This window comes from Salmo trutta, chromosome 29 (genome assembly GCF_901001165.1).
Source record: "Salmo trutta chromosome 29, fSalTru1.1, whole genome shotgun sequence".
Lineage (NCBI taxonomy): Eukaryota > Metazoa > Chordata > Actinopteri > Salmoniformes > Salmonidae > Salmo > Salmo trutta.
In genome coordinates this window covers 12,405,636-12,424,437 of record NC_042985.1, presented here as the reverse complement: position 1 = coordinate 12,424,437, position 18,802 = coordinate 12,405,636, and the positions used below count along the sequence as shown (strand labels likewise).

Sequence of the window (18,802 nt, the reverse complement as noted above, 5' to 3'; positions counted from 1 at the left end):
TATCTATAGTACAGTTTATATCCAGGATGTGACTGGTGGTGGTGGTAGTTGGGGTGGGTGTTATCTGTTTTATTATCTATATTACAGTTTATATCCAGGATGTGACTGGTGGTGGTGGTAGTGGGGTGGGTGTTATCTGTTTTATTATCTATAGTACAGTTTATATCCAGGATGTGACTGGTGGTGGTGGTAGTGGGGTGGATGTTATCTGTTTTATTATCTATAGTACAGTTTATATCCAGGATGTGACTGGTGGTGGTGGTAGTTGGGGTGGGTGTTCTCTGTTTTATTATCTATAGTACAGTTTATATCCAGGATGTGACTGGTGGTGGTGGTAGAGGGGGTGGGTGTTATCTGTTTTATTATCTATAGTACAGTTTATTTCCAGGATGTGACTGGTGGTGGTGGTAGTGGGGTGGGTGTTATCTGTTTTATTATCTATATTACAGTTTATATCCAGGATGTGACTGGTGGTAGTGGTAGTGGGGTGGGTGTTATCTGTTTTATTATCTATATTACAGTTTATATCCAGGATGTGACTGGTGGTGGTGGTAGAGGGGTGGGTGTTATCTGTTTTATTATCTATATTACAGTTTATATCCAGGATGTGACTGGTGGAGGTGGTAGTGGGGGTGGATGTTATCTGTTTTATTATCTATATTACAGTTTATATCCAGGATGTGACTGGTGGTGGTGGTAGTGGGGTGGGTGTTATCTGTTTTATTATCTATAGTACAGTTTATATCCAGGATGTGACTGGTGGTGGTGGTAGTGGGGTGGATGTTATCTGTTTTATTATCTATATTACAGTTTATATCCAGGATGTGACTGGTGGTGGTGGTAGTTGGGGTGGGTGTTATCTGTTTTATTATCTATATTACAGTTTATATCCAGGATGTGACTGGTGGTGGTGGGAGAGGGGTGGGTGTTATCTGTTTTATTATCTATAGTACAGTTTATATCCAGGATGTGACTGGTGGTGGTGGTAGAGGGGGTGGGTGTTATCTGTTTTATTATCTATAGTACAGTTTATATCCAGGATGTGACTGGTGGTGGTGGTAGTTGGGGTGGGTGTTCTCTGTTTTATTATCTATAGTACAGTTTATATCCAGGATGTGACTGGTGGTGGTGGTAGAGGGGGTGGGTGTTATCTGTTTTATTATCTATAGTACAGTTTATTTCCAGGATGTGACTGGTGGTGGTGGTAGTGGGGTGGGTGTTATCTGTTTTATTATCTATATTACAGTTTATATCCAGGATGTGACTGGTGGTAGTGGTAGTGGGGTGGGTGTTATCTGTTTTATTATCTATATTACAGTTTATATCCAGGATGTGACTGGTGGTGGTGGTAGAGGGGTGGGTGTTATCTGTTTTATTATCTATATTACAGTTTATATCCAGGATGTGACTGGTGGAGGTGGTAGTGGGGGTGGATGTTATCTGTTTTATTATCTATATTACAGTTTATATCCAGGATGTGACTGGTGGTGGTAGTAGTGGGGTGGGTGTTATCTGTTTTATTATCTATAGTACAGTTTATATCCAGGATGTGACTGGTGGTGGTGGTAGTGGGGTGGATGTTATCTGTTTTATTATCTATATTACAGTTTATATCCAGGATGTGACTGGTGGTGGTGGTAGTTGGGGTGGGTGTTATCTGTTTTATTATCTATATTACAGTTTATATCCAGGATGTGACTGGTGGTGGTGGGAGAGGGGTGGGTGTTATCTGTTTTATTATCTATAGTACAGTTTATATCCAGGATGTGACTGGTGGTGGTGGTAGAGGGGGTGGGTGTTATCTGTTTTATTATCTATATTACAGTTTATATCCAGGATGTGACTGGTGGTGGTGGTAGTGGGGTGGGTGTTATCTGTTTTATTATCTATATTACAGTTTATATCCAGGATGTGACTGGTGGTGGTGGTAGTGGGGTGGATGTTATCTGTTTTATTATCTATAGTACAGTTAATATCCAGGATGTGACTGGTGGTGGTGGTAGTGGGGGTGGGTGTTATCTGTTTTATTATCTATAGTACAGTTTATTTCCAGGATGTGACTGGTGGTGGTGGTAGTGGGGTGGATGTTATCTGTTTTATTATCTATAGTACAGTTTATTTCCAGGATGTGACTGGTGGTGGTGGTAGTGGGGTGGATGTTATCTGTTTTATTATCTATAGTACAGTTTATTTCCAGGATGTGACTGGTGGAGGTGGTAGTGGGGTGGGTGTTATCTGTTTTATTATCTATATTACAGTTTATATCCAGGATGTGACTGGTGGTGGTGGTAGTGGGGTGGGTGTTATCTGTTTTATTATCTATAGTACAGTTTATATCCAGGATGTGACTGGTGGTGGTGGTAGTGGGGTGGGTGTTATCTGTTTTATTATCTATATTACAGTTTATATCCAGGATGTGACTGATGGTGGTGGTAGTTGGGGTGGATGTTATCTGTTTTATTATCTATAGTACAGTTTATATCCAGGATGTGACTGGTGGTAGTGGTAGTGGGGTGGGTGTTATCTGTTTTATTATCTATATTACAGTTTATATCCAGGATGTGACTGGTGGTGGTGGTAGTGGGGGTGGGTGTTATCTGTTTTATTATCTATAGTACAGTTTATATCCAGGATGTGACTGGTGGTGGTGGTAGTGGGGTGGGTGTTATCTGTTTTATTATCTATAGTACAGTTTATATCCAGGATGTCACTGGTGGTGGTGGTAGAGGGGTGGATGTTATCTGTTTTATTATCTATAGTACAGTTTATATCCAGGATGTGACTGGTGGTGGTGGTAGTGGGGTGGATGTTATCTGTTTTATTATCTATAGTACAGTTTATATCCAGGATGTGACTGGTGGTGGTGGTAGTGGGGTGGGTGTTATCTGTTTTATTATCTATGGTACAGTTTATATCCAGGATGTGACTGGTGGTGGTGGTAGTTGGGGTGGATGTTATCTGTTTTATTATCTATAGTACAGTTTATATCCAGGATGTGACTGATGGTGGTGGTAGTGGGGTCGGTGTTATCTGTTTTATTATCTATAGTACAGTTTATATCCAGGATGTGACTGGTGGTGGTGGTAGTGGGGTGGGTGTTATCTGTTTTATTATCTATAGTACAGTTTATATCCAGGATGTGACTGGTGGTGGTGGTAGTGGGGGTGGGTGTTATCTGTTTTATTATCTATATTACAGTTTATATCCAGGATGTGACTGGTGGAGGTGGTAGTGGGGTGGGTGTTATCTGTTTTATTATCTATATTACAGTTTATATCCAGGATGTGACTGGTGGAAGTGGTAGTGGGGTGGGTGTTATCTGTTTTATTATCTATAGTACAGTTTATATCCAGGATGTGACTGGTGGTGGTGGTAGTGGGGGTGGGTGTTATCTGTTTTATTATCTATATTACAGTTTATATCCAGGATGTGACTGGTGGTGGTGGTAGTGGGGTGGGTGTTATCTGTTTTATTATCTATATTACAGTTTATATCCAGGATGTGACTGGTGGTAGTGGGGTGGATGTTATCTGTTTTATTATCTATAGTACAGTTTATATCCTGGATGTGACTGGTGGAGGTGGTAGTGGGGTGGATGTTATCTGTTTTATTATCTATATTACAGTTTATATCCAGGATGTGACTGGTGGTAGTGGGGTGGATGTTATCTGTTTTATTATCTATAGTACAGTTTATATCCTGGATGTGACTGGTGGTGGTGGTAGTGGGGTGGATGTTATCTGTTTTATTATCTATATTACAGTTTATATCCAGGATCTGACTGGTGGTGGTGGTAGTGGGGTGGATGTTATCTGTTTTATTATCTATAGTACAGTTTATATCCAGGATGTGACTGGTGGTGGTGGTAGTGGGGTGGGTGTTATCTGTTTTATTATCTATATTACAGTTTATATCCAGGATGTGACTGGTGGTGGTGGTAGTGGGGGTGGGTGTTATCTGTTTTATTATCTATATTACAGTTTATATCCAGGATGTGACTGGTGGAGGTGGTAGTGGGGTGGATGTTATCTGTTTTATTATCTATATTACAGTTTATATCCAGGATGTGACTGGTGGTGGTGGTAGTGGGGTGGATGTTATCTGTTTTATTATCTATAGTACAGTTTATATCCAGGATGTGACTGGTGGTGGTGGTAGTGGGGTGGATGTTATCTGTTTTATTATCTATAGTACAGTTTATATCCAGGATGTGACTGGTGGAGGTGGTAGTGGGGTGGATGTTATCGGTTTTATTATCTATAGTACAGTTTATATCCAGGATGTGACTGGTGGTGGTGGTAGTGGGGTGGGTGTTATCTGTTTTATTATCTATATTACAGTTTATATCCAGGATGTGACTGGTGGTGGTGGTAGTGGGGTGGATGTTATCTGTTTTATTATCTATATTACAGTTTATATCCAGGATGTGACTGGTGGTAGTGGGGTGGATGTTATCTGTTTTATTATCTATATTACAGTTTATATCCAGGATCTGACTGGTGGTGGTGGTAGTGGGGTGGGTGTTATCTGTTTTATTATCTATATTACAGTTTATATCCAGGATGTGACTGGTGGTGGTGGTAGTGGGGTGGGTGTTATCTGTTTTATTATCTATATTACAGTTTATATCCAGGATGTGACTGGTGATGGTGGTAGTGGGGGTGGGTGTTATCTGTTTTATTATCTATAGTACAGTTTATATCCAGGATGTGACTGGTGGTGGTGGTAGTGGGGTGGGTGTTATCTGTTTTATTATCTATAGTACAGTTTATATCCAGGATGTCACTGGTGGTGGTGGTAGAGGGGTGGATGTTATCTGTTTTATTATCTATAGTACAGTTTATATCCAGGATGTGACTGGTGGTGGTGGTAGTGGGGTGGATGTTATCTGTTTTATTATCTATAGTACAGTTTATATCCAGGATGTGACTGGTGGTGGTGGTGGTTGGGGTGGATGTTATCTGTTTTATTATCTATAGTACAGTTTATATCCAGGATGTGACTGATGGTGGTGGTAGTGGGGTCGGTGTTATCTGTTTTATTATCTATAGTACAGTTTATATCCAGGATGTGACTGGTGGTGGTGGTAGTGGGGTGGGTGTTATCTGTTTTATTATCTATGGTACAGTTTATATCCAGGATGTGACTGGTGGTGGATGTTATCTGTTTTATTATCTATAGTACAGTTTATATCCAGGATGTGACTGATGGTGGTGGTAGTGGGGTGGATGTTATCTGTTTTATTATCTATATTACAGTTTATATCCAGGATGTGACTGGTGGTGGTGGTAGTGGGGGTGGGTGTTATCTGTTTTATTATCTATAGTACAGTTTATATCCAGGATGTGACTGGTGGTGGTGGTAGTGGGGGTGGGTGTTATCTGTTTTATTATCTATATTACAGTTTATATCCAGGATGTGACTGGTGGTGGTGGTAGTGGGGTGGGTGTTATCTGTTTTATTATCTATATTACAGTTTATATCCAGGATGTGACTGGTGGTAGTGGGGTGGATGTTATCTGTTTTATTATCTATAGTACAGTTTATATCCTGGATGTGACTGGTGGAGGTGGTAGTGGGGTGGATGTTATCTGTTTTATTATCTATATTACAGTTTATATCCAGGATGTGACTGGTGGTAGGGGGGTGGATGTTATCTGTTTTATTATCTATAGTACAGTTTATATCCTGGATGTGACTGGTGGTGGTGGTAGTGGGGTGGATGTTATCTGTTTTATTATCTATATTACAGTTTATATCCAGGATCTGACTGGTGGTGGTGGTAGTGGGGTGGATGTTATCTGTTTTATTATCTGTAGTACAGTTTATATCCAGGATGTGACTGGTGGTGGTGGTAGTGGGGTGGGTGTTATCTGTTTTATTATCTATATTACAGTTTATATCCAGGATGTGACTGGTGGTGGTGGTAGTGGGGGTGGGTGTTATCTGTTTTATTATCTATATTACAGTTTATATCCAGGATGTGACTGGTGGAGGTGGTAGTGGGGTGGATGTTATCTGTTTTATTATCTATATTACAGTTTATATCCTGGATGTGACTGGTGGTGGTGGTAGTGGGGTGGATGTTATCTGTTTTATTATCTATAGTACAGTTTATATCCAGGATGTGACTGGTGGAGGTTGTAGTGGGGTGGATGTTATCTGTTTTATTATCTATAGTACAGTTTATATCCAGGATGTGACTGGTGGTGGTGGTAGTGGGGTGGGTGTTATCTGTTTTATTATCTATATTACAGTTTATATCCAGGATGTGACTGGTGGTGGTGGTAGTGGGGTGGATGTTATCTGTTTTATTATCTATATTACAGTTTATATCCAGGATGTGACTGGTGGTAGTGGGGTGGATGTTATCTGTTTTATTATCTATATTACAGTTTATATCCAGGATCTGACTGGTGGAGGTGGTAGTGGGGTGGATGTTATCTGTTTTATTATCTATATTACAGTTTATATCCAGGATGTGACTGGTGGTGGTGGTAGTGGGGTGGATGTTATCTGTTTTATTATCTATAGTACAGTTTATATCCAGGATGTGACTGGTGGAGGTGGTAGTGGGGTGGATGTTATCTGTTTTATTATCTATAGTACAGTTTATATCCAGGATGTGACTGGTGGTGGTGGTAGTGGGGTGGGTGTTATCTGTTTTATTATCTATATTACAGTTTATATCCAGGATGTGACTGGTGGTGGTGGTAGTGGGGTGGATGTTATCTGTTTTATTATCTATATTACAGTTTATATCCAGGATGTGACTGGTGGTAGTGGGGTGGATGTTATCTGTTTTATTATCTATATTACAGTTTATATCCAGGATCTGACTGGTGGTGGTGGTAGTGGGGTGGGTGTTATCTGTTTTATTATCTATATTACAGTTTATATCCAGGATGTGACTGGTGGTGGTGGTAGTGGGGTGGATGTTATCTGTTTTATTATCTATATTACAGTTTATATCCAGGATGTGACTGGTGGTGGTGGTAGTGGGGTGGGTGTTATCTGTTTTATTATCTAAAGTAGAGTTTATATCCAGGATGTGACTGGTGGAGGTGGTAGTGGGGGTGGGTGTTATCTGTTTTATTATCTATATTACAGTTTATATCCAGGATGTGACTGGTGGGGGTGGTAGTGGGGTGGGTGTTATCTGTTTTATTATCTAAAGTAGAGTTTATATCCAGGATGTGACTGGTGGTGGTGGTAGAGGGGGTGGGTGTTATCTGTTTTATTATCTATATTACAGTTTATATCCAGGATGTGACTGGTGGAGGTGGTAGTGGGGTGGGTGTTATCTGTTTTATTATCTATAGTACAGTTTATATCCAGGATGTGACTGGTGGTGGTGGTAGTGGGGTGGGTGTTATCTGTTTTATTATCTATATTACAGTTTATATCCAGGATGTGACTGGTGGGGGTGGTAGCACACACACACACACACACACACACACACACACACACACACACACACACACACACACACACACACACACACACACACACACACACACACACACACACACACACACACATTGTGATGTTCTGGGGTTTTCCATCTTTTTCTTACCTTTCTGTGACATTTCGGCTAAGTGTGAGTTACCGACAAACAGACAGACAGACAGGCAGGTAGGCAGGCAGGCAGACAGGCAGACTGACAGGTATTTAAGTTTTCTGTCAGTGATTTGTAATGCTAGGTAGTGGAACCTTTTTAGGGGGGGGGGGGGGTCGTGCGTGTGCGTGTGCGTGTGCGTGTGTGTGTGTGCGTGTGTGTGCATGCCCCACCACAATAACAGATCCCGGTCAACCAGTTCCTTTCATACAAGATTTAACACAACCAATCAATACTTCCGGTAATAACCTCTGATCAGCTATTGACTTCCTGCTGAGAACCTCACACAGCACCAACATCACCAATACTCAGATACCACCTCATTTACTGTCATCACAACATTTATGGAGACCCCTTTACATTCATTATACCACTAATGTTAGATAGAAAATCACCAGAGTTATGTATTGAGATCTCCAGCTATATATGGCTCTACTTTACCCTGGTGCGTCATGTTGTGATGTATCTACGTGTGTTGCTATGGAGTGACATGTCCTTTTCATATCCTTCCACTTGATTGACTTCATGATGGCTCAGTGACTAGTGTCGTTTAGACAGCAGGACAAAGATAACACACAATGATAATAACGACTAAATTGAATACATTAAATAATAGACAGGGGTTTCCTTGGCAACCCCAACGACATTATATTTAGGTTCCGTGGAGACGTGGGGATGGAATTACGGGTTGCCAGACAACGGGCCATTGTGTCCTCAGTGACCCGTGATTGTGGATAGGGATGAGTCACCTCTATTACACACAACTGATCTGCCTTAGGGAGATAAAGGATAGAGAGAAAGTGAGAGAGCGAGAAAGATAGAGATAGAGGGAGGGAGGGGTAAAGGTCACAAACAGCAAGACATGGGGTCTGTGACACAGCGTCATCTCTACAGTAGAAAGGGGGAGAGAGGAAGAGGGAGAGAGAGGATGGAAGTGAAAGTGACAATGAGAAAGCTCTCTGAACTTGCCATTTCACAGAACAGCACAGCTGTCTTCAGTATTAACTAGACAGTTCAGCTGGCTACTAGACATGCAGTGTCTGTTCAAAACATGAATCAGAACCCTCATAGTATAATGAGTGGTGTTCTGGAATCAGAACCCTCATGGTATAATGAGTGGTGTTCTGTAATCAGAACCCTCATAGTATAATGAGTGGTGTTCTGTAATCAGAACCCTCATAGTATAATGAGTGGTGTTCTGGAATCAAGACCCTCATAGTATAATGAGTGGTGTTCTGTTTTCAGGACCCTCATGGTATAATGAGTGGTGTTCTGTAATCAGAACCCTCATAGTATAATGAGTGGTGTTCTGTAATCAGAACCCTCATAGTATAATGAGTGGTGTTCTGGAATCAGGACCCTCATGGTATAATGAGTGGTGTTCTGTAATCAGAACCCTCATGGTATAATGAGTGGTGTTCTGTAATCAGAACCCTCATAGTATAATGAGTGGTGTTCTGGAATCAGAACCCTCATGGTATAATGAGTGGTGTTCTGGAATCAGAACCCTCATAGTATAATGAGTGGTGTTCTGGAATCAGAACCCTCATGGTATAATGAGTGGTGTTCTGGAATCAGGACCCTCATAGTATAATGAGTGGTGTTCTGGAATCAGGACCCTCATGGTATGACGAGTGGTGTTCTGGAATCAGGACCCTCATAGTATAATGAGTGGTGTTCTGGAATCAGGACCCTCATAGTATAACGAGTGGTGTTCTGGAATCAGGACCCTCATAGTATAATGAGTGGTGTTCTGTAATCAGAACCCTCATAGTATAATGAGTGGTGTTCTGTAATCAGAACCCTCATAGTATAATGAGTGGTGTTCTGTAATCAGGACCCTCATAGTATAATGAGTGGTGTTCTGTAATCAGGACGCTCATAGTATAATGAGAGGTGTTCTGGAATCAGGACCCTCATAGTATAATGAGTGGTGTTCTGGAATCAGGACCCTCATAGTATAATGAGTGGTGTTCTGGAATCAGAATCATCATAGTATAACGAGTGGTGTTCTGTAATCAGGACCCTCATAGTATAATGAGTGGTGTTCTGTAATCAGGACCCTCATAGTATAACGAGTGGTGTTCTGTAATCAGAACCCTCATAGTATAACGAGTGGTGTTCTGGAATCAGGACCCTCATAGTATAACGAGTGGTGTTCTGTAATCAGAACCCTCATAGTATAATGAGTGGTGTTCTGGAATCAGGACCCTCATAGTATAACGAGTGGTGTTCTGTAATCAGAACCCTCATAGTATAATGAGTGGTGTTCTGGAATCAGGACCCTCATAGTATAACGAGTGGTGTTCTGTAATCAGAACCCTCATAGTATAATGAGTGGTGTTCTGGAATCAGGACCCTCATAGTATAACGAGTGGTGTTCTGGAATCAGGACCCTCATAGTATAACGAGTGGTGTTCTGTAATCAGAACCCTCATAGTATAATGAGTGGTGTTCTGGAATCAGGACCCTCATAGTATAACGAGTGGTGTTCTGTAATCAGAACCCTCATAGTATAATGAGTGGTGTTCTGGAATCAGGACCCTCATAGTATAACGAGTGGTGTTCTGGAATCAGGACCCTCATAGTATAATGAGTGGTGTTCTGGAATCAGAATCCTCATAGTATAACGAGTGGTATTCTGTAATCAGGACCCTCATAGTATAATGAGTGGTGTTCTGGAATCAGGACCCTCATAGTATAACGAGTGGTGTTCTGTAATCAGGACCCTCATAGTATAATGAGTGGTGTTCTGGAATCAGGACCCTCATAGTATAACGAGTGGTGTTCTGTAATCAGGACCCTCATAGTATAATGAGTGGTGTTCTGGAATCAGGACCCTCATAGTATAACGAGTGGTGTTCTGTAATCAGAACCCTCATAGTATAATGAGTGGTGTTCTGGAATCAGGACCCTCATAGTATAATGAGTGGTGTTCTGTAATCAGAACCCTCATAGTATAATGAGTGGTGTTCTGGAATCAGGACCCTCATAGTATAATGAGTGGTGTTCTGTAATCAGAACCCTCATAGTATAATGAGTGGTGTTCTGTAATCAGAACCCTCATAGTATAATGAGTGGTGTTCTGTAATCAGGACCCTCATAGTATAATGAGTGGTGTTCTGTAATCAGGACCCTCATAGTATAATGAGTGGTGTTCTGGAATCAGGACCCTCATAGTATAATGAGTGGTGTTCTAGAATCAGGACCCTCATAGTATAATGAGTGGTGTTCTGTAATCAGAACCCTCATAGTATAATGAGTGGTGTTCTGTAATCAGAACCCTCATAGTATAATGAGTGGTGTTCTGTAATCAGGACCCTCATAGTATAATGAGTGGTGTTCTGTAATCAGGACGCTCATAGTATAATGAGAGGTGTTCTGGAATCAGGACCCTCATAGTATAATGAGTGGTGTTCTGTAATCAGAACCCTCATAGTATAATGAGTGGTGTTCTGGAATCAGAACCCTCATAGTATAATGAGTGGTGTTCTGTAATCAGGACCCTCATAGTATAATGAGTGGTGTTCTGGAATCAGGACCCTCATAGTATAATGAGTGGTGTTCTGTAATCAGGACCCTCATAGTATAATGAGTGGTGTTCTGGAATCAGGACCCTCATAGTATAATGAGTGGTGTTCTGTAATCAGGACCCTCATAGTATAATGAGTGGTGTTCTGTAATCAGGACCCTCATAGTATAATGAGTGGTGTTCTGGAATCAGGACCCTCATAGTATAATGAGTGGTGTTCTGGAATCAGAACCCTCATAGTATAATGAGTGGTGTTCTGGAATCAGAACCCTCATAGTATAATGAGTGGTGTTCTGGAATCAGGACCCTCATAGTTTAATGAGTGGTGTTCTGGAATCAGGACCCTCATGGTATAATGAGTGGTGTTCTGTAATCAGAACCCTCATAGTATAATGAGTGGTGTTCTGTAATCAGAACCCTCATAGTATAATGAGTGGTGTTCTGGAATCAGGACCCTCATGGTATAATGAGTGGTGTTCTGTAATCAGGACCCTCATAGTATAATGAGTGGTGTTCTGGAATCAAGACCCTCATGGTATAATGAGTGGTGTTCTGGAATCAGAACCCTCATAGTATAATGAGTGGTGTTCTGTAATCAGAACCCTCATAGTATAATGAGTGGTGTTCTGGAATCAAGACCCTCATGGTATAATGAGTGGTGTTCTGTAATCAGGACGCTCATAGTATAATGAGAGGTGTTCTGGAATCAGGACCCTCATAGTATAATGAGTGGTGTTCTGGAATCAGAACCCTCATAGTATAATGAGTGGTGTTCTGGAATCAGAACCCTCATAGTATAACGAGTGGTGTTCTGTAATCAGGACCCTCATAGTATAATGAGTGGTGTTCTGGAATCAGAACCCTCATAGTATAATGAGTGGTGTTCTGGAATCAGAACCCTCATAGTATAATGAGTGGTGTTCTGTAATCAGAACCCTCATGGTATAATGAGTGGTGTTCTGTAATCAGAACCCTCATAGTATAATGAGTGGTGTTCTGTAATCAGGACCCTCATGGTATAATGAGTGGTGTTCTGTAATCAGAACCCTCATAGTATAATGAGTGGTGTTCTGTAATCAGAACCCTCATAGTATAATGAGTGGTGTTCTGTAATCAGAACCCTCATAGTATAATGAGTGGTGTTCTGTAATCAGAACCCTCATAGTATAATGAGTGGTGTTCTGTAATCAGAACCCTCATAGTATAATGAGTGGTGTTCTGTAATCAGAACCCTCATAGTATAATGAGTGGTGTTCTGGAATCAGGACCCTCATAGTATAACGAGTGGTGTTCTGTAATCAGGACCCTCATAGTATAATGAGTGGTGTTCTGTAATCAGAACCCTCATAGTATAATGAGTGGTGTTCTGTAATCAGAACCCTCATAGTATAATGAGTGGTGTTCTGGAATCAGGACCCTCATAGTATAATGAGTGGTGTTCTGGAATCAAGACCCTCATAGTATAATGAGTGGTGTTCTGGAATCAGGACCCTCATAGTATAATGAGTGGTGTTCTGTAATCAGAACCCTCATAGTATAATGAGTGGTGTTCTGTAATCAGAACCCTCATAGTATAATGAGTGGTGTTCTGGAATCAGGACCCTCATAGTATAACGAGTGGTGTTCTGTAATCAGAACCCTCATAGTATAATGAGTGGTGTTCTGTAATCAGAACCCTCATAGTATAATGAGTGGTGTTCTGGAATCAGAACCCTCATGGTATAATGAGTGGTGTTCTGTAATCAGAACCCTCATAGTATAATGAGTGGTGTTCTGTAATCAGAACCCTCATAGTATAATGAGTGGTGTTCTGGAATGAAAAAGAGGAAAGAGAGAGGGAACGGTAGAGAAATGGGAGTGTAGAAGAGATAGGAAAGAAAGAGAGGAACAGATATAGAGAATATAGTAAATAATGGGTAGGGCTGTGGAAAAAGAGGAGAGAGGTAGAGCAGGGGAGAGCTAGAAGGAAGGAAAAAGTAGAACGTATAAATAGAGAATATAGATTGTATACTGAATGAGTGGTGTTGTGGAGACCTGTCTAACCTCTATATGTCTATCCTCCTGTAGAGAACCTGGATGCTATGATCGCTCTGCAGACCAAGAATAAGCTGGGGAAAACACTGGGGATCCCTGGCATCATCCCTCCTACTGGTAAATATCTCCCAGTCACTATGGAGTGACCTGTCCTATTCATATCGTTCCACCTGATTGACCTTGCGGTGGCTCTGTGACTAGTGTCAGGTAAATCTACAGTCGCTGTACTTTTCATTATTCCCTTCTGGATTTGTTTCTTTTTATGTATGGTTATGGTAAAGGTAAATGTAAGGTTAAGGTTAAGGTACTTTGCTCAGACAGGTCGTGTAATACTGAACTTCCCCTTTAAGGTTGGGTTGGGTGTGGTGGGGTTTGTTTGGGTGTGGTGGGGTTAGGTTGGGTGTGGTGGGGTTGGGTTGGGTTGGGTTGGATTGGGTGTGGTGGGGTTGGATGTGGTGGGGTTGGGTTGGGTTGGGTTAGGTGTGGTGGAGTTGGGTTGGGTGTGCTGAGGTTGGGTTGGGTGTGGCGTGGTATGGTGTGGTGGGGTTAAGTGGGGTGGGGTGGGGTTGGGTGTGGTGGGGTGGGGTGGGGTCAGGTTGGGTGTGGTGGGGTTGGGTTGGGTTGGGTTTGGGTTTGGGTGGGGTGGGGTTAGGTTAGGTTAGGTTAGGTTGGGTTAGGTTGGGTGTGGTGTGGTGGGGTGGGGTTAGGTTAGGTTGGGTGTGGTGTGGTGTGGTGGGTTGGGTTAGGTTAGGTTGGGTTGGGTTGGGTATGGTGGGGTTAGGTTAGGTTGGGTTAGGTTAGGTTGGGTGTGGTGGGGTTGGGTTGGGTGTGGTGGGGTTAGGTTGGGTTGGGTTGGGTGTGGTGTGGTGGGGTTGGGTTGGGTGTGGTGGGGTTGGGTTGGGTGTGGTGGGGTTGGGTTGGGTTGGGTGTGGTGTGGTGGGGTTGGGTTGGGTTTGGGTTTGGGTTGAGTTTGGTTGGTGGTAACTGTCTGTTGTTGTGTCTGTGTGGCAGGGAAGACCCCAGAGGACGAAGACAACACCAAGGCAGAGGCGGCCAAGATGCAGAAGGAGTATGAGAACCTGAAAGACTCAACCAAGGAAGAAGCGCCGTCCACTGAGGCCAGAGGCGAGTTCAAGAAGGATTCTGTTTGCAGCGAACATGTTACCAGAGTAACAATTTCAGTTGAACAATTTTAATGAATATTTAAAAATGTTACGATGAAACATCAAACTGCTACTTTTTGTAAGGATTACTGTCTTTTTAGCAACAAAATTCAAACTGAAAATGACTTAGCTATTCCTACTAAATATAGTAGAAAGTCTACATGGCCCCTTGATTATTTTTAGCGTCAGTTTAGACACGAAACAGACACTTACGTTTGCCACACACTATCTTTTCAGACTGTTCGTTAACATTAGCGAACGGTCGCAGCTAACACAAAACAAATGGAAATGTATTAGCTAACGTTATCCAACGCTCGCAAACTATTTCCCTTGTTGAACAGACCTCAGTACATTACTATATCAACATCTAGCACCAAAATGGCTCTATAAGAATGTCATATACACACAGAATGCTGAACTTGTGAGGGTCCTTCAAGTGGTTAGAACCCAGTTGGAACCTTGTATTTTCCACTTGCGAGGAGCATTTGAGGGCAACATGAGACTGTAATTAATATAGACCCAAAATACCTGCTATAAGACTGTAATATAGACCCAAACTGAAAGCCACCTAAATAGTAGAAACTATTTCAATATCGGCCTGGGATTGAAAGGCTGTGAAGACAGAGAAGTGTATTCCATCATAACTGACAATTATCTTTCTCCCTCTCGCTTTCTTTCTCTCTTTCTCCCTTTCTCTCGCTCGCTCTCTGTTTCTTTCTTTCTTTCTGTCTCTCTGTTCCTCTGTCTCTTTCTGTCTCGCTCTCTTTCTGTCTGTCTGTCTCTCTCTCTTTCTTTCTCTCTTTCTCCCTTTCTCTCGCTCGCTCTCTCTCTTTCTTTCTTTCTTTCTTTCTTTCTCTCTCCCTTCCTGTCTCTCTGTCCCTCTGTCTCTTTCTGTCTCGCTCTCTTTCTGTCTGTCTCTCTCTCTTTCTGTCTCTCTCTCTCTTTCTCTTTCTCTCTCTCTCTCTCTCTCTTAGATCACCCAGGCAAGTCTGAGATCTACTTGGAAGCCATCAGGAAGAACATTGAGTGGCTGAAGAAACACAACAAAGACGAGGGCAAAGACGGTGAGAGAGAGAGAGAGAGAGAGAGAGAGAGAGAGAGAGAGAGAGAGAGAGAGAGAGAGAGAGAGAGAGAGAGAGAGAGAGAGAGAGAGAGAGAGAGAGAGAGAGAGTTGCACATTTCTAAAACACCATGCATAGCTGATAATATAACACTTGTCTATCTTTTTAAACCTTTTTGAGTTCAATATCTACTGTTAAATTCGAATCATTTTTTTTATATTGTTTTGTGTCTGCGCACTTGTTCACATTAGTACACACACACACTCACACACACATACACACACGCCCGCCCGCCCTCCTCCTACTGCAAACTGTGTCTGGTCACAGATAAGTCTGTAGCGACACACTGAAGAATAGTTCAATTAAAGTCTGCTTTGTCCAACTGGATTTGCAATTAAAATAAGCGTGGTGGGTGATGCGTTACCCCCACACCTCATGAATATGGATGAGGCTTGGCATGCATCCCAAATGGCACATTATTCCCTATATAGTGCACTACTAGCACTACCCTGTGGGCCTTGGTCAAAAGTAGTGCACTCCATTTTAATTTTTTTTTGTTATTTCACCTTTATTTAACCAGGTAAGTTGAGAACAAGTTCTCATTTACAACTGTGACCTGGCCAAGATAAAGCAAAGCAGTGCGACACAAACAACAACACAGAGTTACACATGGAATAAAACAAACATGCAGTCAATAATATAGTAGAAAAATAAGTCTATATACAAAGTGAGCAAATGAGGTGAGATAAGGGAGGTAAAGGCAAAAAAGGCCATGGTGGCGAGGGAATAGGAATAGGATGCCATTTGGAACTGGGACACAGATTTGATGAGTCTGCTGCCCTAATTACTGGGATGGGATGTGTGTGTGCATGTGCATGTGCGTGCGTGTGTGTATCCACTCCCAGTTACCCTCATCAACCCTCACAGCAGAGGACCCAGACCAGAACATTTCCTGGTTATGACACTGTAACTATCAGCCATTGTTTCATTTACTTAATGTAATACTGTAGACATCCACTGGTCAATAAGAGTGAAGCTGATTCGGTCAGCCAAGTGTTCTGTCAGTTCCCATTGGTGGTTAATTGAGTAGAAGACTATGAAATGTTAATGAGGCTAGTCTATGCATTGTTATGAGACCAGCCCAGTCCAACTGTCTGGTGTGGAGGACCACTGGGACCTCCTAAATTTACCAATCAATTGTCTATTGTACAGCCATAAAGACAGACACTTAGATATAGTTTGTTGTTATATTGCAGGTATAATTAGCTATAGATATGTTTAGGATATTCTTATGGTGAGTGTATTTTCTCTCTCCTGAGTGTACTGTCCAGGGACTGTATTTATCAATCACCTAAGAGTAGGAGTGCTGATTAGGGATCAGTTCTCCCTTTTAAATCACAAAGAATATGATTACATGGACAGGGAAAAAGTACTCCTACCCTGAGACGCTTGATACATCTCCTCTCTATATATACAGTATACTCTCCTCTTTTGGCTGTGTGTCTTTGCAGGTCCTTCTCTCTCTATCTCTCTATCTCTCTCTCCACTATCCTCTCTCTATCTCTCTCCTCTATCCTCTCTCTCTATCTCTCTCTCCTCTATCCTCTCTCTCCCTCTCTCTATCTCTCTCTCCTCTATCTCTCTCTCTACTATCCTCTCTCTCTCTCTCCACTTATTTTGGCTGTGTGTGTTTAGTGCAGGTCCTCTCTCTCCTCTCACCTCCTCTCTCTCTCTCTTCTCTCTCTCTCCCCCCTCCTCTCACTCCTCTCTCTCCTCTATCCTCTCTCCCCTGTCTCTTCTCTCTTCTCTCTCCTCTATCCTCTCTCCTATCTCTCGTCTCTTCTCTCTTCTCACTCCTCTCTCTCCTCTCAGCGAGACTGAAATAGCTGCATTTTGGAGCTGCCTTACTCAACAAAAATGTACCAAAATAACAATACAATGGGAAAGTGACAATACAATGGGAAAGTGACAATACAATGGGAAAGTAACAGTGTATGCTTTATTAGATCAAGCAATGAAAGAATATATATATTTTTACCCCCCTTTTCTCCCCAATTACGATCTTGTCTCATCGCTGCAACTCCCCAACAGGCTCGGGAGGTGAATGTCGAGTCATGCATCCTCTGAAACATAACGCGCCAAACTGCACTTCTTAACACCCGCCCACTTAACCTGGAAGCCAGCCGCACCAATGTGTCGAAAGAAACACCGCTCAACTGATGACTGAGGTCAGCCTGCAGGCGCCCGGCCCACCACAAGGAGTCGCTAGAGTGCGATGAGCCAAGTAGAGCCCCCCCGGCCAAACCCTCCCCTAACCCGGATGACGCTGGGCCAATTGTGCACCGCCCTATGGGACTCCCGATCACAGCCGGTTGTGATATAGCCTGGAATCGAATCCGGGTCTGTAGTGACGCACGTAGCCTTAGACCGCCTCGCCAGTCGGGAGGCCCATAAAATAGTTTTCTAACTGATATGATGCAGTATATTGTTGTGACATGAAATAACAGAATTGCATGAAAATCTCCGGGATTTTGGAGGGGCCTCGTCCCACCTGCCCTACGTAATGCATTGCCACTGTGTGTGTGTAAAGTGCAGGTCTCCTCTCTGTACCCATTGTGGTTGATTAGTATGCCGGGTCAGGCAGTCCGGTGGGTGTCTGGGAAGAGAGGGGCCTCTCGCCCTTACTGATGGCAGAGAAGAGACATCTGACGGGGAGGTAATAGAGAGAGTCAGGGCCCTGTCAACATGGAGCTACTCATAGAGGAAAACACACACTATCACACACACAGTAGGAAACAGGTTTCACTTCCTGTTTGAGTATGCCAGTGAGCTTTCCTCAGGTACTGACACTGTTGTGTTATTCACCAGAAGATCTATTCACCCAGATATGATCACTTATGGAAATGAGTTGTGAAGTCACTCAAAAGCCCCGTGAACAGTTTGTAATGTGTAGGGAACAGATTGTAATATGTAGGGAACAGTTTGTAATGTGTAGGGAACAGTTTGTAATGTGTAGGGAACGGTTTGTAATGTGTAGGGAACAGTTTGTAATGTGTAGGGAACAGTTTGTAATGTGTAGGGAACAGATTGTAATATGTAGGGAACTGTTTGTAATGTGTAGGGAATGGTTTGTAATGTGTAGGGAACAGATTGTAATGTGTAGGGAACGGTTTGTAAATGTGTAGGGAACGGTTTATAATGTGTAGGGAACAGTTTATAATGTGTAGGGAACAGTTTATAATGTGTAGGGAACAGTTTGTAATGTGTAGGGAACAGTTTGTAATGTGTAGGGAACAGTTTATAATGTGTAGGGAACAGTTTATAATGTGTAGGGAACATATTGTAATGTGTAGGGAACGGTTTGTAATGTGTAGGGAACAGATTGTAATGTGTA

The 18,802-nt window shown here is 42.3% G+C and overlaps 1 protein-coding gene across 4 annotated transcripts in view; it reads left to right on the top strand.

The window, feature by feature from the left end:
• LOC115166941 (secretogranin-3) overlaps positions 1–18,802 on the top strand; it is a 42,774-nt gene that overhangs the window by 21,054 nt on the left and 2,918 nt on the right. For 3 of the 4 annotated variants that reach the window (XM_029720896.1, XM_029720894.1, XM_029720893.1), the window contains 3 exons: positions 13,218–13,301; positions 14,196–14,309; positions 15,322–15,411. In XM_029720896.1, the coding sequence (XP_029576756.1) occupies positions 13,218–13,301; positions 14,196–14,309; positions 15,322–15,411 (288 nt within the window). The remainder of the gene's footprint in view (positions 1–13,217; positions 13,302–14,195; positions 14,310–15,321; positions 15,412–18,802) is intronic. The other variant, XM_029720895.1, reaches the window with a different exon arrangement.